Below are 23,791 nucleotides of genomic sequence, written 5' to 3'. Positions count from 1 at the left end.
GGCTGGGTCAGTTGGTAGAGAGCATGGGACTCTCAGGATGGTGAGTTCGAGCCCCAAATTGGGTGTAGAGTTTAATAAATAAATAAATAAATAAATAAATAAATAAATAAATAAATAGGGGCGCCTAGGTGGCTCAGTCAGTTAAGTGTCCGACTTCAGCTCGGGTCATGATGTCGCGGTTCATGAGTTTGAACTCCGCGCTGGGCTCCATGCTGACAGCTCAGAGCCTGGAACCTGCTTCAGATTCTGTGTCTCCCTCTCTCTCTGCCCTTCCCCAACTTGTGCTCTGTCTCTCTGTCTCTCTCTCTCTCTCTCTCAAAAATAAACGTTAAAAAAAATAACAAACAAATAAATAACTAATAAAATCTTTAAAAAAAAGATTCAAGCAGGAACAAATTCATTCTACCAAATGGAAGAGACAAAAGAAACTGCATCAGCCAGAGACTGCAGGTATAGGGCATTTGCATATAAGATACAAAAAGGTATTTTCTATAAAAAAATAACTGATGCAGACTCATTTTTGAATAAAAACAAGCAAAGATATTAAGTATTCTCTGATGGGGAGCAAACAAGCAGCCAGTCCAGAAAAATCAGAGCTGATATGAGAATCCACATTTGACTTTTTTGGTTTGCTGAATCTACAAGTTTTCATTATTGAAGGTAGATCCAGTTATTTTTTCTTTCCTTCATGAAGACCCTAGTGGAACCACCCCCTTCACACGCGCGTGCGCTAATGCATTTACTCATTGAAATCCCACTTCAACTTAACGATAAATGAAGGCCATCTCCCCACATTGCCAGGGGTGCCGCACCCCACCCTCCCCAGTCGTTCGAGACATGCACATAGCATACCCACCACAGAAGAAAAACAGAAATTCCTAACAGAAAACTTTATCCTGTCTTACCTACTGAGGCAACGTGCTGGACTACATGCTCTCTACATGTCTTCCAATTCTAAAAATTTACTCCAACAAAACTGTGCGCACAAATGGTTGCTCCAAAACTTTCATAAATGATGCAGCACGTAGCTGGAGGTGCAGTAGTTTGTTAGGCTTCAGGACTCCAAATCTCCACGGCTACCAGATGGATTATTGTGCCTGCACACTATTAATTATGTAATGTGAAGGATATTTTTAAATTGAGATATATTTATCATATTTCATACATATAATATATATTTTAAAAATATATATATGTATATATAATATTTAATATATATATATAAAACAAGTCACAGACTGGCAGAAAAATATTTCCAAGTTATAGCTAGTAAAGGATTTGTATATAAAATATATACAAAGAAATCTTACAACTCACTAATAAGAAAACAAGACAATTTTTTTAAAAGTAGGCTCCAGGGGCGCCTGGGTGGCTCAGTCGGTTAAGCGGCCGGCTTTGGCTCAGGTCACGATCTCGTGGTCCATGAGTTCGAGCCCTGCGTCGGGCTCTGTGCTGACAGTTCAGAGCCTGGAGCCTGTTTCAGATTCTGTGTCTCCCTCTCTCTGACCCTCCCCTGTTCATGCTCTGTCTCTCTCTGTCTCAAAAATAAATAAACGTTAAAAAAAAAATTTTTTAATAAATAAATAAATCAAATAAATAAATAAAAGCAGGCTCCACACCCAATGTGGGGCTTGAACTCATGACCCTGAGATCACAAGTCACATGCGCACGAGTTGCATGCTCTACCGACTAAGCCAGCCAGGCGCCTCAACCCAATGTTTAAAGTAGGCAAAATAAGGGTGCTGGGCTGGCTCAGTAGTAGAGTATGCACTGGTTTTATTCTCAATTTTTTTTTTTTTTAATTCTAGTTAGTTAACATATAGTGTAGTATTGATTTCAGGAGTAGAACTCAATGATTCATCGTAAGTGTTCAAGCCAGTGTTCATCGTAAGTGCCCTCCTTAACACCCATCAACCATTTAGCCCACCCTCGCACCTCACTCCATCAACCCTCAATTTGTTCTCTGTTGTTAAGAGTTTCTCTCTCTCTCTCTCTCTCACTCTCTCTCACAAAGAGAATCTCAAGCAGGCTCCACACCCAGCAGAGTCCTACACTAAACTAACTGAGATACTCAGGTGTCTCTCATTAAGAGTCTCTCATGGTTTGTTTATTTGTTTGTTTGTCTTTAAAGAACTTTTTTAAAAGATTTTATTTTTAAGTAATCTCTACACCCAACATGGGGCTTGAACTCACAACCCCAAGATGGAGTCACATGGTCTTCCAAATGAGCCAGCCAGAAGCTACCCTTTCCCCCAACCCACCCCATGCAACCCTTGACCTTGGGTTCATTGAGCTGAAGCCTCACGTTGGGCTTAGAGATTACTTTAAAAAAAATTAAAAGTTAAAAAAATAGGCAAAGTGTTGAATAAACATTTCACTAAAGATGACATACAACTGGTAGACAAGCATATAAAAGGATGCAGAGTCAATAATATCAGTAGTCATTAGGAACACACAAAAACCACATTGAGACTCTAGACCCATTAGAATGGCAATAATCAAAATGGATTAATAATTACAAATGTGGAACCTTCTCAGTGGGGAACCCTCAACATCGATGGTAGGTGGTATAATGGTGTGGCTGCTTTGGAAAACAATTTGGTAGTTTCTCAAAAGTTAAACATAAATTTACCACATGACCAAGAGAGCTCACTCCTAGGTATATATACCCAAGAAAAATAAAAACATAGGTTCACACAAGGACGCACAAACGTTCACAACAGAATTATTCACAATAGCTATAAAGTGAAATTGAATGAGTAAACAAAATTAGTATGTCCATAGAGAGGGGTACTATTTAGTAAAAAAAGAGAGAGAAAATGATGAACTCCTGATACATGTTACAACACATATATATGTCAAAAATGTTATGTTATATGAAAGAAGTCAGACTTGGGGCGCCTGAGTGGCTCAGTCAGTTAAGTGTCTGACTTCAGCTTAGGTCATGATCTCATGGTTCGTGAGTTTGAGCCCCATGTCAGGCTCTGCGCTGACAGTGTGGAGCCTGCACGGGACTCTCTCTCTCTTGCTCTGGCTCTTTCTCTTGCTCTCCCTCTGTCCGTTCCCCGCTCATGCTTTCTGTCTTTCAAAATAAATAAATAAACTTAAAAAAAAAAAAAAGCCAGACTTAACAACTACATATTTTATGATTTCATTTATATGGAAGGTTCATAACAGGCAATTTTATAGACTCAGGAGATTAGTTGCCTGAAGCTGGGGGTGGGAATGGGGAATGACTAAAACTGGCCACGATAGATCTTTTTGAGGTGATGGGAATGTACTAAAACTGGATTGTGGTGATAACTGCACAACACTGTCAATTTACCAAATCATGAATTTTACACTTAAAATGGGTGAATTTTATGGTATGTAAATTATACCTCAAAGAAAAAAACATTTAAAAATTACATAGACGAAATTATCACTATGTTATGGAAGAAGCTTTCATAGAGTGTTACAGGATTTACAGCACAATGAGGCTGATAGTTTTATTAGTGGTTCCCAACCATTCCCAGGCCGAGAATCCCTTTTTAAAATGAAAAACAGGGGCGCCTGGGTGGCTCAGTCGGTTAAGCGTCAGACTTCAGCTCAGGTCATGATCTCGCGGTCCATGAGTTCGAGCCCCGCATCAGGCTCTGTGCTGACAGCTCAGAGCCTGGAGCCTGTTTTGGATTCTGTGTCTCCCCCTCTCTCTGACCCTCACCCGTTCATGCTCTGTCTGTGTCTCAAAAATAAATGGTAAAAAAAATTTTTTTTAATAAATAAATAAAATGAAAAACAGTGACAGCCTTATGTATTCTAATTGAACCTTTAGTATAAATCGAGGAAATACATAGTTTCAAGAATACTGTGAACTCAGTAATAATTTGAATTTGCATTAACTAATCATATTACTGCATATAAAAAGAGGAGACAGATATGCAAGACATATTATTATTCAGTCTACTAACAATGCTGAGTGTACATGTGGAATTCATGGGCTTCGTGCATAATGGCGGAGTCAGCGACCCCACAGTTGAAACTCCCTCAAAATTTTTTTGCCACCCGATGCAGCAGTGAATAAAAAAAACAAAAATACTACTTTAAGTTCAATTCCATGGCGTGTGTGGTCCCCTCTGCAGTCAGTTTACAGCTGGGAAGAACAGGATTGACTTCTGGACCGTAGGCTTGTCCCATGTGTGGGCAAAATGTACTTGACAAGTGGGTCCCAGAAAGAGAGGAAGTCATACGAATGGAAAAATACAGAAAAGTTGACTGGTCGGATGCTTTGTCCAAACAAATAACGGAGCTGCTTTGGGATTCCTGTTTTGTCTCCAGTCTAGCCCCCAGGGTCTGTTTCGTTGCAACCGATGTGTCACCACAGTTCTACAGCACTAACCCCATATTAATGACCGTGACCGTGCAGAGACAGCATGCCCCCACGCAGCTTCTCTCCTCTGGGATTTTCATTTGCTGGAGGATATCCTCTCAACTTTACTGACCGTAGCACAGCATCATTCGGTATTTCTGGAACCACCGACTGAGGACTTCCCATGTTTAAATCAATCACTTAACAGGATCTGAAATGTACTGTTTTCAATGCCAAGAAATGGATTCCAAAATCGTTTCCAAATTATTTATAAGAAACACTTGTTTGTTTCAGTAAGTCTTGTTTTTGTCACCGTCCACTGGCAGGCCACTCACGCTGCACCTGCCTTGTTCAGCTGGCAGTCACGAGTGTTGCAAAGGCGAGAAACATAGGAGAAACTTATTTTTAAACAGTGTGTAACTAACTGTTCAGTTGCACTTCCAAATACTATGTTCAGTATGCTTTGGGGTGACGCATAATAAATACACTCTTCTTCCTGTGTTACCAGATGTTCTGGACACTCTGTAGTTGTATTAATTATGTTTTTTTCCCCCCAGAATAACAATTGGATCTATTGCTTTAGAGTACTTCCCCAGAAAACATACTGAGTATACTATTTGAAAGTGTAAATAACAGAGTTTAAAAGTCAGCTTATCGTCTGTTTCCTGAGTTTGCGGACATGTTGTAATGTCCGCTGCTGAGAGACATCAGTTTTGTCCCATAGGAGAACGTCTTCCTAACCTCACCTGGTCCTGGCTTTCCTCAGGGCCAATTCATTTCCTATATTGGTCATTTAGGTCGTTGTTCCCCATGTTACCATGATTTTTCTTTATCGTGTTAAAAGAAAAAAAAACTCTCTTAGAGATTAAAGAAAATATTTTCCACAAATAAATCTGGGACTAGATTAAAATAAAAATAAAAAGTAGAACAAGGTCACCTGGGTGGCTCAGTTGGTGGAGCGTCCAACTCTTGACTTTGGCTCAGGTCATGATAAATAAAATAAACATTTTAACAAAAGTAGAATAAATAAGGTCATAATTACACAAAATTTATTTGTAATTTAAACATGCAAATTTACAATTTAAATAAAACTTCAGTGTAATGGAATATGCCTTTCCAATTAACATTCTTTTTCTTTTTTTAATTTATCATTGAGAGAGAGAGAGAGCACAGCTGGGGAGGGGCAGAGAGAGAGGGAGAGAGAGAATCCCAAGCAAACTCTGTGCTGTCAGCACAGAGCCCGACTGGGGGCTCAATCAATCCCCCAGACTGTGACATCGTGACTTGAGCCAAAATCAACAGTCAGATGTTCAACCAACTGAGCCACCCAGGCGCCCCTAACTTTCTACTTTTAATTCATTATGTAATTTCAAAATATAAAATTTTTGATCATTTGATTATCGAAGTTTCTCAGAAAGTTTCTCTGTGTGTGATATTATAGTTAGCATTATGCCATTACTGAGTTTTATTTATTTTGTTTTATGTTTATTTATTTTGAGAGAGAGAGAGAGACAGTGAGAGAGACTTAGCATATGCCGGGGAGGGCAGAGAGGGAAAGAGAGAGAATCCCGAGCAGGTACAGTGCTGTCAGTGCAGAGCCGTATAGGGGGACTCCAACTCACGAACCATGACATCATGACCAGAGCCGAAGTCAAGAGGCAGGTGCTTAATCAGCTGAGCCACCCAGCGTCCCCTACTCAGTTTTAACAAAGAAATGAAAGGCCGTTTGTAAACGTGTTACTGTCAGAAATATTATTTCTAAAGCCTGTCATTGTACACGTTTGTGTATGTTGTCACTGAAGGGTCTACCCCTTCTAAGCATTAAAAACAGCCAATAGCAGTTCTGACGCTTCTTGTACAAATGCTTTCATGGGGGGGGGGGGGGGGGTTGCTTCTTCTCTTTCAGTGTAATAGAATTCTGAATCAAGCTTTTTTTTTTTTTCTTCTTTTTCCTAATCCAAGAATTTCCAGCTTACCTACTTCTCACCCCAACACAGCCTCTTAGGATAATTTAAAAGAAAATCTCAAAACCAAAATTTATAATATTTATAAACATCATGAATGAGCACCTACTCTACCCAGGAGCTTCATGGATACTATATTTAACACTTCTGGAAATTTTATACTGTAGAAGTCACTATCCTTATTTTACAAATAGGTAACGTACACGTAAGGTAATGTCATAAAAGTAAGGCAGTTGGTCCAGGGTCATACAACTAGTAACAGGCGAGGTTGGGATTCAAACATCCTTCTGCCTCCAAGTCACTCTGCTTCCTACTCCCCTGGAGTTAAGATTTATGTTGCTTTACTTCAAGACATGGTTTTGACAACATTATATTATTAAGTGCTTTTAATTTAGTGTTACAATTGTATTCAATTCAGGTAACGTTTACATACAGTAAGTGTTGAATTTTACATTTCTATTTGGGAACTTATGTATAAATAGAATTATATTTGACTATTTTTGAACTTAGGTATAAATAGAATTATAGAATATATAATCTCATTGCGTTTGGACTCTTCTGCTCATCATATCTGTGAGCTTCATCAGTGGACAACATCTACCTTTTAAAATGTTAATTACAACTTAATGTTAATTTTGAGTTCAAAGACATTTGATTCGCTTTAACATAATGAAAAAACTTGGGGTCCCTGGCTAGCTCAGTCGGTAGGAGCATGTGACTCTTGATCTTGGGGTTGTAAGTTCAAGCCCCATGTTGGGTGTAGAGATTACTTAAAAAAAAGTCTTCGAAAAACATACTGAAAAAATCTAAGTAGTATTTAAGAATTTAAATATTTAATAATAAAATTTAATTTATATACTTCATATTAATATTTCTAGAGGTTACAGAAACTTCTAAACCAAATTTTGATGAAATATTGTATCACTTAATCAACTCTGAACACCTAGGGACTATTTATATTTTTACATTGAATATATATCTTAAAATCCTCCATATTAGTCCAAGTACTAACTATACATTTTATGATAATGCACATTTTGCCTTTGGAAGAAACCAATTTTAAGAGTATAAAATTTTTTAACTTTTAAGACTATATAGACATAAAAGGTACAACCTCATGTGTAATTATTATGTAGTGATATCTTTTTTTTCAATGTTTATTTATTTTTGAGACAGAGAGACAGAGCCATGAGCCAGGAATGGGCAGAGAGAGAGGGAGACACAGAATCTGAAGCAGGCTCCAGGCTCTGAGCTATGAGCACAGATGCCGGGCTCGAACCCACGAACTGTGAGATCATGACCTGAGCCAAAGCTTAACCAACTAAGCCACCCAGGGCCCCTGTAGTGACCTCTCTTGAAAGCTTGGTGCTTTAATTCATTAAAAAGTCTTATGTAAGAGATTTGGGATAGCATAATCATTTCCATCTGTATAATTACTAACAAAAGTATAGGACGCATTAGTAGAGAGCTGAGTATGTAATCCCAATACACATCCCTGACTCCAAAAGGGTTGCCAATAAAAACTATGAAAGATGGTCTTCCAACATCACTATTCCATGCAAATCTGAATAGCGTGAGTGACAAAATTCTAAGCCACAGCTATATGGAAGATACCTACACCTTTCTATTAAAAAATAATGTAGCTTTTGAACAGGGCAATCATTCAGTATACAACTAATGTTACAGGGGAAGGAAAAGACCTAGAAAGAGGGAGATAGTAAGGGACAGAGGGGTGTTCAAGTTAGTGATGTTACAAACTTCACTTAAGGAAAAAAAATGTTTAGGGACATGGAGTATGGGTAATTTTGGATAAATGTGGTTGAAATAATACAGGCTTTGGAGCCATATAGACTTGGTTTGAATCTTAAGTTTATTACTTATTATCTTTTTGACTGTGGCAAGTTAACCTCTGAACTTAGTTTTGCCACCTGAAAAGCTGAGAACACCTAACTCAGAACACTATTGTTTATCTTACATGATAAAATACGTACACATGTACCAAGTACATATAAAAACTTTCTTTTTCTTCTCCTCGTAATTATTACTGTACTAAAAGATAATCACTGCAACCTACTGGATAATTCTAATGCAAGATAATCCCAATACAACCTACCGGATATATTCAGAATTGCTTGCAAACACCTATATTCTTTCCATAACGCAAGCAGGTCTCACAATAAAGTGACATCACCTACTTAGAAAGATTACAGGTATTATGACTCAGATGTGGAAATAACAGTCACAGAAAGGAGTAGTATAAAAAAGTGATTTGAACTCAAGGGCGTCAGCAATGAGCACTCTCCAGGGATGCCTGGGACCCAATGGTTCTTTAGAAAAAAAGCTCAGGATTGTCTGAAATAATGGAATACGAAAGCATAGCGGAGGACTGTCAGCACAGCCCTGGAATAGTAATAGTATGGAAAACAGTGGAATTATCCAGTCAGCAATTCACATACTATCCGTATGCATACTAACCCTAATATCCAGAAGGGTTTCTGGGATCAGATGATTGAATAGGTTCAAAACCTAGGCCTGACACTTTTTGGTTGTGTGCCAAATTACTTTGCCTCGATTTCTCATCTGTAAAATGTGGACAGTGATTGTTAGCACTACACAGAGCCATGATGAACATTTGATGAGCTTATCATGGAGAGGGTTTAGTTTTGAACGGTACCAGGATACATTCCACACTTAATCCACATGCCTCTTGCCTTCCAGGAGGATACCCTTTCTTGGTTCTCCTTCTGCTTCTCTGGTCATTCCTTAGTCTCCGAAGCTGGCCACAGCCAGGGCACAAGCGAAGGAGTCCTAGCAGAGAACAGCTGCTGAGAGGCTTAGAGCCAGGCAGAGATGACAGAGGTCACACAGTGCTGGAGTCTGAGCTTACCCACATTAAGATCGCAGGAAATACATTTCCAAAAATAAAGGCCATACTTGAGGAATAAGAAGATAGGAATAAGGAATTCTAGAAATAAGTGCGAACGGAAACAGACCACCCCAGTAAAGCCTACACCCAAGTTCTGTTAGGACTAGGTTGATGTGACCAGTAATTTGTTTTTTAGAGGAAGCCTCTATAACATACCATCCACAATTTCTAGCATACAATAAAAATTATTAGATGTGCAAAGCAGGAGAAAGTGTCCAATAATCAAGATAAAAGAAATGAAAGTAAAAAAGGGTTTCTAAATAACTGTGATGAATATGTCAAAGAAAAAAAGAGGAAAAGATATGCAAGATAGGTAACATGGAACATTTCAACAGTTACAATCAGTAAAAAAAAGAACTGAATGGACATTTTAGAACTACAAAATCCAGTATCTTGAAATTAACAATTTACTAGCTGGGTTTAAAAGCACACTCAATACCTTAATCCTATTTATTTAGAAGACAATTAATGAATGACAAGAAAGGCTAATAGAAAACATACAAACTGGGGGCACTCAGCTGGCTCAGTCAGTAGAGTATGTGACTCTTAATCTTGGGGTCTTGAGTTCAAGCCCCACATTGGGTGTAGAGCTTACTTAAAAAAAAATAATTAAGAAAAATTTAGAAAGGAAAACCTACAAATTGATTTTTTTCCAAGTTTAAGGACAGTGACCAACAGATTTGAAGAACTAAGAAAACCTTAAGGCACGAACCAAAATTTCATAGTCAAATGGCTGAAAACCAAAGATAAAAAAGAAACCTCTCAAAAGCGGGTTTCACATGATCGGGCCATCCATTACCTCCCTGATGGCTTATGACTCTCCAACTTAATCCTTTCTTTCCTTCCTTGCTGTCCCTTGAACAAATCTGGCAAAATCTTGCCAGATTGTGGCTGTCTCCTCTGCCTGGGACATTCTTCCCCAATGTGTCACTCTGGGCACCTCACTTAAAAATCACAGCCCACTTCCCACCCACTTGTACACCCATCCCTAGGCTATCCAAGCTCTTAGAGCCCCAATCACTCAAGCATTCCTTATTTTTTCCCACAGCACTTTTCACCTTCTAATATAATTTACTTCCTACGTTTATTGCTAATTGTCTGTCTCTACCCACTAAAAAGTCATCTCTGAAATGATAAGGATCTTTGTTTTGTTCATTGTTGTACCCCACGTATCTTGAACAGGGCCCTGCACACATAGGTGCTCAACGATTATTTGTTGAACGAATGAATGTTATTATTATATTGTCATTATTCTAAGCCTTTTTAGTCACCAAGTAAGTTCATGCCATGTCCTCCATCTAATACAGTTTTCTCTATTTACCTTTGGAACTGCTTTTGAAATGTGATTAAGACTGGTACAGCAGCTCAGTAGTTAAAAAACAGATCCTGAAACCAGTTAACATGGATTTGCAACTAACAGGATTCCATATATATACATTCTGCATTCTCTCTCTGTCTATACACACACACACACACACACACACACACACACACACACACACATGGAATTTTTATATATATTACATTATAGATATTTATATATATATGCAACTTGCAGAATGTAGGCAAACAACTAAATTGCTTTCTCCATTATTAATAATTACTAATCCATTACCAATTTATACATATAATCAAACAGTAGCAATAATAGCATCAATTGCATAGTGTTCTTATAGGTTCTAGGCATTTCACATATTAATGCATTTAATCCTCCTATCAACCTCATGAAAACCAAGGCACAGAAAGATTAACTAGTTTGTACCATGACATACAGCTTAGTAAATGATACAGCAGGATTTAGACCCATGCTGAGTTCCAATGAAAAGAAATTTTTAGATTGTACAAAATACTTCCTAAAAAATATAAATGAACTAAATGTAACAATTAAGTTTATGTTTGCTTAAAAAAAACAAGGCAAAACCTTTCTTACCACTAAAGACAGAAATGCAGATATTAGGATATGTCACTAGGTGATGCTCTTTGTTAAATTTCTCTCCTAAGAAGGTAATCTGAGGATTTATAACTTATTCAGATGGGAAAGAATTTATGCTAGGTCTAGTAATTAATTTAGTTGGCTCTTTAACCACAAAAGTTACCTCAGCCAGAAAATAATTTTGTATGCAAAAAGGTAAGCCCACAAAATTATGGGAAACTTTCTGCAAAATTGTAACCTTAGAATACTGAGACTTCCTCACCATGAATACGGTATCTCTTTCTCCAGCATGAATACGGTATCTCTTTCCACTTATTTTTCTCTTCCTCCATTTATGTCTCCATTTTCCTCAACGTTTTAATAAGATTTTATATTTTTAAACAAAAAAATCTATTAAAAATGGGAAGAGGGTTTGAATAGACATTTTTCCAAAGAAGACACACAGATGGCCAAGAGACACATGAAAAGATGCTCGACATCACTAACCATGCACCATGACTTTGATGCAAATCAAAGCCACAAGGAGACATCATCTCATACCCTGTCAGAAGGACTACCCTCAAAAAGACAAACAGCAAGGTGAGGATGTGCAGAAAAGGGAACTCTTGTGTACTGTTCATGGGAACATCGGTTGGTGCAACCACTATGCAACCGTATGAAGATTCCTCAAAAACTAAAAAAATAGAAACACCGTATGATCCAGTAATTCCACTACTGGGTATTTACCCAAAACACTAATTTGAAAAGATATATGCTCCCCTATGTTTATTGCAGTATTATTGACAATAGCCAAGATGTGGAAGGAACCTAAATGTTCATCCATAGATGAATGGACAAAAAGATGTGGGGTGTGTGTGTGTGTGTGTAACATATACATGCATACCTATACATATAAATTATAAAATTAATAAGACAAAGACATATTACACACTTATCAAACTGACAGAAATGTAAAGATCAAGTGTTAGTTAAAAAGGATACAGAGCACTGGAACTCTAATAGATTGCTGTGGGGAAAGGAGATAACAATTCTTCTGGAAAAATAGCTTGGCATTATACAGTAATCCTGAAGATGTACATAGCTGGATGGCCTGTACCACTACTAAATATACATCTAATGGAAATTTATACCAAGAAACACACGTAACAATGGTCACAGCAGTATTATTTGTACTAGGAAAATTTTAAAATAACTCAAATGTCCCTCAGCATTAGAGAGGATAAATAAATTGTAGTATGTTAAGACGATGGAATAAAACACAGTATTGCAAAATGAACAAATTAAAGCTCTTACAACAATATGGATCAATTTCACATCCATGTTCTTTATTTCATTATAAAGAGATACAAAATAACATGCATGTATAAGTCTGTTCATATAAAGTTCAAATCCAATGTCTGCCACTTATTTTCGAATGGTTCAGGAAATAAAATATGTATCTAATACCTAATGAGATATAATGAAAATGTAACAGATCAATTGTGAATCTACGGGAAGAATACACAAGGTTTCATTATACTAGTTTGCTGTTTTCTTTGGGTTTGAGATTTTTCAAAATAAAAAGATAAAAAAGACTAAAAATCAGACAAAACTAATTTCTATTGTTTAAAAGTAGTTTCTTCATCTGGAGACAGATGTATTTTTCTTATAATTATTTATTAAATTACACATATGTATTTTATATATTTTTTTCTGTATGTATATTTCACAAAAGAAGAAAGGTTAAAAAATGTGACCCAGTATGTAAAAATACTTTCAAGAAAAACTGCTTAAATACACTTATTAAACATTATTACAAAAAATAAATAACAAGTCTTTTATAAGCAAACTTTAAGTAAAGGGACTTTGTTATGTGGGTCATTTACTTGGGATCAATGTATCAAAAGGTGCTGAGGACCAATTTTTGAAGCTTGCACTACAGTTATATCATCTGATTTTTCCATGAGATAGTTCTTACACAAGTAACAATTCTGAATCTTGTTTAGTTTGATATTAGGTAGCACATTCTTCTAAATAATTCCCTTGAACTGCAATATGATAACCTAATATTCACTTTGGCAGGTACTCTGGCATATGCTACTTAAAAGTGTATTATAAGAGGGGCGCCTGGGTGGCTGAGTCAGTTGGTGAAGTGTCTGATTTCAGCTCAGGTCATGATCTCATCGTTTGTGAGTTCAAGCCCCGTGTCGGGCTCTATTCTGACAGCTCAGAGCCTGGAGTCTGCTTCAGATTCTGTGTGTCCCTCTCTCTTTGCCCTCCCCAATTTGTGCTCTGTCTCTCCCTGTCTCAAAAATAAACATTAAAAAACTTTTTTAAAAAAATGTATTGTAAGAAAACACTACATGAAAGTTTCATAATTATCCAAGTATCATGCATAAGTTATATAGTCCATGTGTGAATTTTGCCTGTTTTCTATATAGGTTTTTGCTATTTTTCTCATTAGGATTTCACAGTATTTTTGTGTAAAACCCTCAAAAGTCAAAAGTTGTTCGGAATTTCATGTTTTCAAACTGACTTTGAATATATTAATCCCCTGGATTGTCTTTTGTGTCATCTAAATCAATATCAAAATCTAAATCATCATCACTTTCTTCTTCATTTCTTCTGCAACTTCTAGGGTTGGAACGTAGATTACTTTCAGGATTTTCTGTCTTTTCTGGTTCTTTATTAAACCTAAAATTGAAAAAAAAATTAAAACTTCTATTTATTTCTCAGGTTTCATTATTTAACTATAGAGTGACAAGAACTTCATACTACATTTCCTGATTAGGAGGAGCCTAAAAAAATAAGTATAGAGTAAAAGATCCTTGAAGACTCATATCAGTCAAGATCCAACCAATTATAATATTATTGTCAACAAAATAGCCTCAAAGAAATTAATATATGATGTCCACTAAAGAAAAGCAGTTATATAATGAATGAATTCTTCTGTGATGAGTGATGAATGTAAGCCTTATGGATAAATATTTCCATTTCCTAAAAATATAAAGTTTTATTTTTACTGTAATGATAGAAAATTTTAATGAATAATTAAGACTTTTTTCTTGTTAGGTAGAAGGAAAGAATCTAAACTGGTGTGATAAACTGCACCTTAAGACTCTTAGAGCTACTGAATGTTTCCTTGAAAGAAAATCCACTTATCAATTACTAAAAGAGTAAATCCCAGACATGAAAAAAAAAATACTCACGGAATAACAATGTCTTCTTTCTTTCCACATTTTGCACAAACTTCAAGTTCACAGGCACATGGTCTACACATTATGTGATAAGAATCTTTCACTGCTTTTTGTAAACATTTAACACTACAAGTGGAAAAAAAATCAAGTATTATTTTTTACTAATTTCCTAAGATTTATCTGCTGAAATGAGGGGGTGCAGCTAAATGTATAAGTGAAAAGCCTAAAAATCAAAACTCCTATATTTCAATCTCACTTATCTTATGTCAGTTTAGATTAATTATATAGCATTTCTAAATAACAGTTTGTTATTTTTTAAGTAAGCTCTAGGCTCAAAGTGAGGCTTGAATTCATGTCCTCGAGATCAAAATTACATACTCCACCTACTAAGCCAGCTAGGCACCCTAGATTTATCTTCTTTCTTAAAGCTTTTAAAAATGTCATCTGCACGGGCACCTGGATGGCTCAGTCTAAGAGCCTGAGTCTCTTGATCTCAGGGTTGTAAGTTTGAGGCCCACGTTGGGTGTAGAGATACTTAAATAAATTTTTAAAAATTTCATCTGCAAATAGTGACAGTTTTAGTTCTTCCTTTCCTATTTGGATGCCTTTTATTTCTTTTTCTTGTCTAATTACTCTGGCTATGACTTCTAGTACTATGTTGAATAAAAGTGGCAAGAAAAGGTATCTTCATCTTGTTCCTGATCTTAGAGGAAAAGCTTCCAGCTTTTCTCTATTGAGTCTAATGTTAGTTATGGGTTTATCATATACAACCTTTATTACATTGAGGTATGTTTCCTCTACCCAGTTTGTTGAGAGTTTTTATCATAAACAGATGTTGAATTTTGTCAAATGCTTTTTCTGCATTTACTGAGATGAACATAATATTTTCACCTTTCATTTTATTAATGTAGTATACCACATTGATTCACAGATGTCAAACTACCCCTGCATCCCTAGAATAAGTTCCACTTGATCATGTTGTATGATCCTTTTCATGTATCATTGAATTTGGTCTGCTAATATTTTGTTGAGAATTTTTGCATCTGTGTGCATCAGGGATACAGGCCAGCAATTTTCTTTTCTTCTGACATCCCTGTCTGGTTTTGTTATCAGAGTGATATTGGCCTCATAAAATGAGTTTGGAAGTGTTCTCTTCTTTTCTATATTTTGGAATAGTTTGAGAAGAATTGGTGTTAATTCTTTAAATGTTGGCAGAATTCACCAGTAAAACTGTCTGGTCTTGGACTTTTGTTTTGGGAGAGACTTTTGATTATTAATTCAATCTCCTTACTAGTAATCAGTCTGTTAAGATTTTCTATTTCTTTAAGATTCAGTCTTGAAAGGTTGTATGTTTCTAGAAATTTATCCATTTCTTACAGGTTTTCCAACTTGTTGCCATACATTTGTTCATGTAGTCTCTTAGGATCTTTTGTATTTCTGTGGTATCAATTGTAACTTCTGTTTTACTTCCGATTTTATTTGAGTCCTTTCTCTTTTCTACTGGGTGAGTTGAGCTCAAGATTTGTCAATTTTGTTTATCTTTTCAAAGAAACAGTTCTTAGTTTTATTGATCTTTCCTATTGTCTTTTTCCTTTCTATTTCACTTTTTTCCTGCTCTGTTCTTTGTTATCTCCTTCCTTCTACTAAGTTTGGCTCATTTGTTCTTCTTTTTCCAGTTCCTTGAGATGTAAAATTAGGTTAAGTTTTCTTATTTCTTGATGTAAACATTTATTGCTATGAACGTCCCTCTTATAACTACTGCTATATCTCATATGTTATGGTGTGTTCTCTTTCCATTTTCATTTGTCTCAAGGTGTTTGGTTTTGTTTTCTCTTTCTATTTCTTCTTTGACCCATTGGTTGTTCAGTAGTTGTTTACTTTCCACAAATTACTGAGGTTTACACTTTTGTTCTTGTAATTTATTTCTACTTTTATACTGCTGTGGTTGAAAAAGGTACTTGATATGATTTCACTCTTCTTAAATTTTTAAGATTTGTTTGGTGGCCTAACATAGGATCTATCCTGAAGAGTGTTCCACATGTACTTGAGAAGAAAAGTGTATTCTGTTGTTTTTAGGTGGAATGTTCTGTACATATCTGTATAATATTGTTAAAATGTCCACACTACCCAAAGCAATCTACAGATTCAATGCAATGCCTACCAAGGTTCCAAAGACATTTCTCACAAAAATAAAGTAATCCTAAAATGTAAATGGAGCCACAAAAGACCTCAAAGAGTCAAAGCAATCCTAAGAACAAAGCTAGAGGCATCACACTTCTTGACTTCAAACTATATTACAAAGCCACAGTAATCAAAACAGTATGGTGTGGACATAAAAACAAATGCATAAATCAGTAGAACAGAGTTGACAGCCCAGAAATAAAAGCACATATATATGGTCAATTAATTTACAACAAAGGAGGGGCACCTGGGTGGCTCAGTTTGTTAAGCGTCAGACTTCAGCTCAGGTCATGACCTCATGATTCGTGGATTTGAGCCCCACATCAGGCTCTGTGCTGATGGCTCAGAGCCTGGAGACTGTTTTGGATTCAGTGTCTCCCTCTCTCTCTCTGCCCTTCCCCCATTCACACTCTCTTTCTCTCAAAAATAAATAAACATTAAAAAAAATTTTTTTTTAATTTACAACAAAGGAGCCAAGAACAAACAATACTCTACACACATACATACCTACATACATACATAAGAAATGAAAATATAGGGGCGCCTGGGTGGCTCAGTCGGTTAAGCGGCCGACTTCGGCTCAGGTCATGGTATCACGGTCCGTGAGTTTGAGCCCTGCGTCGGGCTCTGTGCTGACAGCTCGGAGCCTGGAGCCTGTTTCAGATTCTGTGTCTCTCTCTCTCTGACCCTCCCCCATTCATGCTCTGTCTCTCTCTGTCTCAAAAATAAATAAATGTTAAAAAAATTAAAAAAAGAAATGAAAATATACATGCATACAAAAACTTGTACATGAATGTTGACAGCAACATTATTTGTTAATAGCCAAAAGAATGGAAACAATCTAAATGTCCATCAAGTAATGAATAGCGGCTAAATAAGATGCATAGCTCTACAGTGGAGTACTTAGTAATAAAAAAACAATTAAGTACTGATAAATGTTACCACATGCTTGAAAAAATTATGCTAGGAAGCCAGCCACAAAACACTGCATGCTATATGATTCTGTTTATATGAAATGTTCAAAATAGGCAAAGTGATAGAGCCAGAAAGCAAGAGTAGGGGTGTTTGGGGGGAAAATGCAGATTGACTACTAATGGGCATGGGGTTTCTTTCTGAGATGATGAAAATGTTCAAAATTGGTTGTGGTGATGATTGCACAACTCTATCATATACTAAAAGCAACTGAATTATACACTTCAAATGGAAGAGGATGGTATGTGAGTTAAATCTTCATAAAGGTATTTTTAAAAGTCAAACATAAGTGCTAGAAATAAATCTTGGAATGAAAGACAAAAGATAGCAGAAATCCACTTTAAACAGAAACATATAGACAGTTAAAAGTAGGACAAGGAAAAAAACCATGCAACTACTAATCAACAGAAAACTGGAGGGGCACCTGGGTGGCTCAGTCAGTTAAGCCTCTGACTCTTGATTTTGGCTCACGTCATGATCTCGAGGTTTGTGAGACTGAGCTTTGCATCGGGCTCTGTGCAACAGAGCAGGGCCTGCTTGGGATTCTTGCTCCTCTCTCTCTGCCTCTCCCCTCTCTCTCAAAATAAATAAACATATAAAAAAAAAAACAACCAGAAAGCCGTAGTCAATATATTATTATCAAAATATACTTCAAAGAAAATTGCCAGGTATAGAAATGGTTATTACATGACAATAAAGGGATCAATTTTTAAAAAACAACCAATAATCGGGGTGCCTGGGTGGCTCAGTCGGTTAAGCAACTGACGTTGGCTCAGGTCAGGATCTCACAGTTCGTGAGTTCGAGCCCAATCTGTGCTGACAGCCTGGAGCATGGAGCCTGCTTCGGATTCGGTGTCTCCCTCTCTCTCTGTCCCTCCCCTGTTTGTTCTCTGTCTCTCAAAAAAAAATAAACACTAGAAACAAAATTTAATAAAAACACACACACACATCATAATCTTAAATGTTTAGGCACCTAACAACAGGGTGTTAAAATAAATGAGGCAAACTATTGATAAAAAGAGAAATAGAAAAATCCATAAGTATAATTAGGGACTTCAACACTTCTCTTTCTGTAATTGATGGAACAAGTATGCAAAAAAATCAATGAAGTTATAGAACACCTGGTTGATAGAAGCCTGTATCAACCAAATTAACATTTATAGAACACTCCACCCAACAAGAGCAATATATTCTCTTTAAATACACGTGGAGCATGCTCCAAGACAGACCATATTCTCAGCCATAAATTAAAAAAAAATTAAAACAAATTAAAAAAAATTTTTAACCTGAAATTTGTTCTTTTACCATAATGAAATTAATCAGTACACAGAAAAACATCTGCAAAATGCCCTTATATCCAGAAATTAAACAAAACATTCCTAAATAACATGCAGGTCAAAGAGGAAGTCACGAGGGAAATTAGAAAATATTTTGACTGAATGACAATGAAAACACAGCACTGAAATTTATAGAACAAAGCTAAAATATTCTTCAGAAATTTATATAATTAAATGTTTATATTAAACAAGAAGAACTATCTGAACTTCTACTTTAAGAAAGCAGGGAGGGGGGCACCTGGGAAAAAGTGTAAACTCAAAGCAAACAAATGGAAGGAAGCAATGTCAATACAAACCAAAATCAATGAAATTGAGGGGTGCCTGGCTGGCTCAGTCAGTAGACCATGTAACTCTTGACCTTGGGGTCCTGACTTCAGGCCCCACACTGGAAGTAGAGTTTACTTTTTTAAAAAAATCAATAAAATTGAAAACAGAAAGAGAAAATCGATAAAACCAAAAGGAGATGCTTTTAAAAAATTAATATAATTCATAAACACATGGCCAGACTGACGATGATAAAAGAAAGGAGACAAATTACCAGTATCAGGAATGAAAGAAGGGACAGCACTAGGTAAATCTAACAGATATTAAAAGAACAATAAGAGAATTTGGCGAACAACTCGATGCACATAAATCTAACAACCTCTACTGATACAGACACATTTCTGAAAAGGCATACTATCAAAACAAGAAATAGCACTAGTTAAAAAAAAAAACTAATTACACAAGTCCTTTCAGAAAACAAAATAGGAAGGAAAAGTTCTCAACACATGTGATGAGGCCCTAATATTGTGATAACACAAAGACAAAATTACAGACTGGTATTTCTAATGAACATAGATGTAAAAACCTATAACAAAATGTTAGCAAATGAAATTTATCACATTTCAGAAAGGGTATACATCATGACCAAGTAGGCTTTATCCAAGGGCACGCAAGGTTGATTCAATATTAAAATCAATGAAGGGGCGCCTGGGTGGCTCAGTCGGTTAAGTATCGACTTCAGTCCATGTCATGACCTTGTGGTTAGTGAGTTCAAGCCCCACATCTGGCACTATGCTGACAGATGGAGCCTGGTGCCTGCTTCTGATTCTGTCTCCCTCTCTCTCTGCCCCTGCTCCTGCCCCGCTCACACTCTCTCTCAAAAATAAAAATAAACAGTAAAAAAATATATTAAAATCAATTAATATAATTCACTGAATTGATGTTCTAAGGAAGAAAACCCATTTATTGATCTCAATAGACACAGAAAAAGCATTAAAGTAACATCAATGCATGATAAAAACTCTAAGCAAACTATAAAGGAAACTTCTTCAAACTGATAAAAAGCATCTACAAAGAAATTACAGCTAACATCATATTTAATGATGAAAGAATGAATATCTTCCTTATAAGATCAGGAACAGGGAAAGAATACAGGCCCTCATCATTCCTTTTCAAAAACATACTGGGGGTCCTAAGCAGTGCAATAAAGGCAAAAAAGAAATACAGTAGCATACAGATTGGAAAGCAAGAAATAAAACTGTCTTTATTTTTTTAAATCATCGTCTATATAGAAAATCCCAATGAATTAACTAAATAAGTATTAGAAATAAAAAGTGAGGGAGCGCCTGGCTGGCTCAGTCGGTACAGAATGCGACTCTTGATCTCTAGGTTTTGAGTTTGAGTCCCACACTGGGTGTAAAGATTACTTAAAAATAAAATCTTTTTAAAAAGTAAATAAATAAAGCATGAGTTTATTAAAGTCATAGTATATATGGTCAGTAAACAAAAATAAATTCTGTGTTCTAGCAATGACCAATGTCTTTCTGTAGAAATTGACAGACTGATTCTAAGAGTTATAAGAAAACGGCAAAAAAAAACTATAACTGACAAAATAATTTTGAAAAAGAAAACCAGGTGGGAAGACTCATGATTGGATTTCAAGACTTACTGAAACACTGCAGTAATCAAGTCAGTGTAGTATTGGTGAAAGGATAGACACATGGATCAATGGGACAAAACAGAATCTAGAAATAGATCCATACATATACAATCAATTGATTTTCAGCACAGTACAAAGGGAATTCAATGGAGAAAAAACAGTCCTTTCAACAAATGATGCTATAACAACTGGATATTCATAAAATTAATAGGAAATGGTTCATAAGCCCAAATATAAAACCAAGAATCATGCAACTTCTAAAAGAAAACACAGGAGAAAATATTTGTGAGCCTATTTGTTAACTACAACAAAATCATGATCAAAAATTCCTGATAAGGGGCACCTGGGTGGCTCAGTCAGTTGAGTGTCCCACTCTTGATTTTTGGTTAGGTCATGATCCAAGAGTCGTGAGATGGAGCCTGCATCGGGCTCCACACTGAGTGTGGAACCTGCTTGGGATCCTCTCTCTCCCTTTCTCTCTGCCTCTCCCCTGCTTGAGCTTGCTCTTACTCTCTCTCTCTCAAAATAAATAACTGACTGTAATGGCACTGGGTTCAGAAATCAGGCCCTCTCTATTTTACCTATTCTTTTTTTTTTTTTTTAATGTTTATTTATTTTTGAGAGAGAAAGAGAAAGAGACAGAGCATGAGCAGGGGAGGGGCAGAGAGAGAGGGAGACACAGAATCCAAAGCAGGCTCCAGGCTCAGAGACCGACACAGGACTTGAACTCACGAACCACAAGACCACCACCTGAGCTGAAGCTGGATGCTTAACCAACTGAGCCACCCAGGCACCTCTTACCTATTCTTTTAATACCTGTATTCTTCTAGGGCACAGGATGGCTGTACATGTCATTAGGATGGCTGCCGATCTTAAGACTCCTGTATAAGGTTTCTTCCTAAATAACCAAGCATGATCCCTCAGTGAGCATAAAATCCAAGATACATCTGACCATGTGCTTTCCAAAAGGGACTGAGAGACTAAGAGAAAAATTACCAGGTGTACTCACAACTGCAAAGAAAAGACCCGCCCCCCCCCCCCCCCCCGCCATTCCCAAAACCAGCCAGGGCGTGCCCACTTGTAGTCTGACATAAAGGCGGGAACCAATCAAGTTCTGCTGAGTGGTTTGAAATAAGGGCAGGAACCAATCAAGTTCTGCTGAGCATTCAAATTTAAATGTCAACCAACAACAGCTCTGTAACCTCTAAAAAAATCCCTAACTTGTTTGTGCCTGTCTATAAAAGAAGCTGTAAGATCCTTGCTCGGGGCCTCTTAGCGTCACCGGCAATGAGTGCTCGGAGGACCGAGTTCGAACCTGCAATAAACAACCCTTGGAGCTTGGCTTTGACTCTGGACTCTGGTGGTTTGTTTTCGGGGGGTCTCTCGAATCGGGGCATATCAGGACCAGTCAAAACTATGACCTAGTTGGGGCACTCACACAACAGCAGACCACTCCCTTGGGACTGGGTCATGGACAAAGCTCATGAGAAAGTTGCCCAGATTAGATAGAAGTTCCATACTTTCATTTTTTTCATGTCTCAGATTTGTCCTTACCCATGGGCTGTTCGGTGTTCTTTGTCCTACTCTCAAGGGCTTCTAGCTTAGATATATGACACTCATTATGATATAAAATAACTGCCTCTTCTTAACAAAAGCCAGGACCTTCACCTCATCCATTTATATTAGATCTAGAGTCTTAGAAAAGGGATTATTATTGGTCGCCAAATACATCGACTCCCCCAAAACGGCAAGAGGCAGCCCCAATCTCTGTGGCGATGCAGTCCATTCACCAGCACCTATTGCAGTCTAGAATGCAATAAAGAAGCAAAGGAAGGTCGACATCCCTTCTCAAAAGTACAAAGGTGTCAGAGCGGTCAAGAAGAGGGACGCTGGCTGCCACTCTGAATCCCAGAACAATATTCTGGGCAATAATCCCAGGCAATATTCCTGATGAGAATATTCTGTCATTCAGAAGCAAAGGGGGATTTTGGCAATGGACTCCTACTCAGTTAATGTACTCTCCTCATTTTTGTAGGAATTAAATATGGAATCAACTTTCCTCAGTCCCAGAGGAATCTCCTTTGAGCTGTCTCCTAACACATTAGAGTCAATTTGGACAACAGGATTTCTAATCTACCTGGGAAAAGGCCTAAAAAGGAAGCAAAAACTGCTGATTGCCAGACTAAATGCAACCTCAGTATTGGGGAGACTTCTCCTGTCTTCCAAGGAAACCCATGTTGATTGAAAGGAAGGATAGGCAGGGGTTCCTTCTTTGGAAGGCATGCTAGGTCAAAGAGGTCAGCAGGTCAGAGATGCCCACCTACACCAGGGACAATAATTTGATGGTTCCAGAGAAATGTCCCCAGGGCCCAGACTATCCAAAGCAATGCTCTTGGGGATCAGCAGGGATGCCTCTAGCCCAGGAGGCTGTCACTATCTTTCCCATCCTCAATCCCATCCAACACTCCCTTGGGATACATCTTGAGAAACTGGAACCAATTTGACCCTGACACCTTGGATGCTTCCTTCCCAAGTCTGCTTACTTTTGAACATAGTTGGCCTCAATATAAACTAGAGGATGGGGAAATCTGACCGGAAAAATAGACCAAAACCCCATATGGTCAGCTCTTCATGGCCCTGTATCTGGTCTGTCCTGATTCCTTTAGAGGGCATGAGAACACCCATCTTCTCACCCTCTACTCTTCAATCCACCATCGGCTCACCTGCCTCAGGCCCTTCTACTTCTGTTAATCTGCCACATCACCTGTGTTCTGTCCTGTTCCCTATGAGCTCCCACTTCTTTCCTGTAAACAGGTTGCTGCCAAGATCCTGTACATGCCTCCCTCTGTTTTTCCTGAGTTACTCGCCTCCTCTTTGTTTGCTTCCTCTTCCATGTGTCAGATCTGGAATATACCTTGAGAGGACCAGATAAATGTTGCCTGACTCTTGTTGTATGTGAGGGTTTTTTTTTCCCTCGTTCATCTCCTGGATAATGGCAGCGATAACTGGAGCCAACCGTCTGGTTAGTCT

The 23,791-nt window shown here is 37.3% G+C and overlaps 1 protein-coding gene across 3 annotated transcripts in view; it reads right to left on the bottom strand.

Annotated features, from left to right (window-relative positions):
- CD4H9orf85 (chromosome D4 C9orf85 homolog) overlaps positions 1-23,791 on the bottom strand; it is a 106,479-nt gene that overhangs the window by 27,806 nt on the left and 54,882 nt on the right. For 2 of the 3 annotated variants that reach the window (XM_042964763.1, XM_007077490.3), the window contains exons 3-4: positions 14,360-14,473; positions 13,437-13,844 (exon numbers count right to left, since the gene is read on the bottom strand). The exons of the other annotated variant lie outside the window; for it this stretch is intronic. In XM_042964763.1, coding sequence (XP_042820697.1) covers positions 13,697-13,844; positions 14,360-14,473 — 262 coding nt within the window. In that variant the 3' untranslated portion in view covers positions 13,437-13,696. Of the gene's footprint in view, positions 1-13,436; positions 13,845-14,359; positions 14,474-23,791 lie in introns of those variants that run through there. 3 annotated transcript variants of the gene reach the window in all.

Source organism: Panthera tigris, chromosome D4, assembly GCF_018350195.1.
Source record: "Panthera tigris isolate Pti1 chromosome D4, P.tigris_Pti1_mat1.1, whole genome shotgun sequence".
Classification (NCBI taxonomy): Eukaryota; Metazoa; Chordata; class Mammalia; order Carnivora; family Felidae; genus Panthera; species Panthera tigris.
The sequence above is the reverse complement of the archived record's forward strand: the minus strand, read 5'-3'. Positions and strand labels throughout refer to the sequence as shown.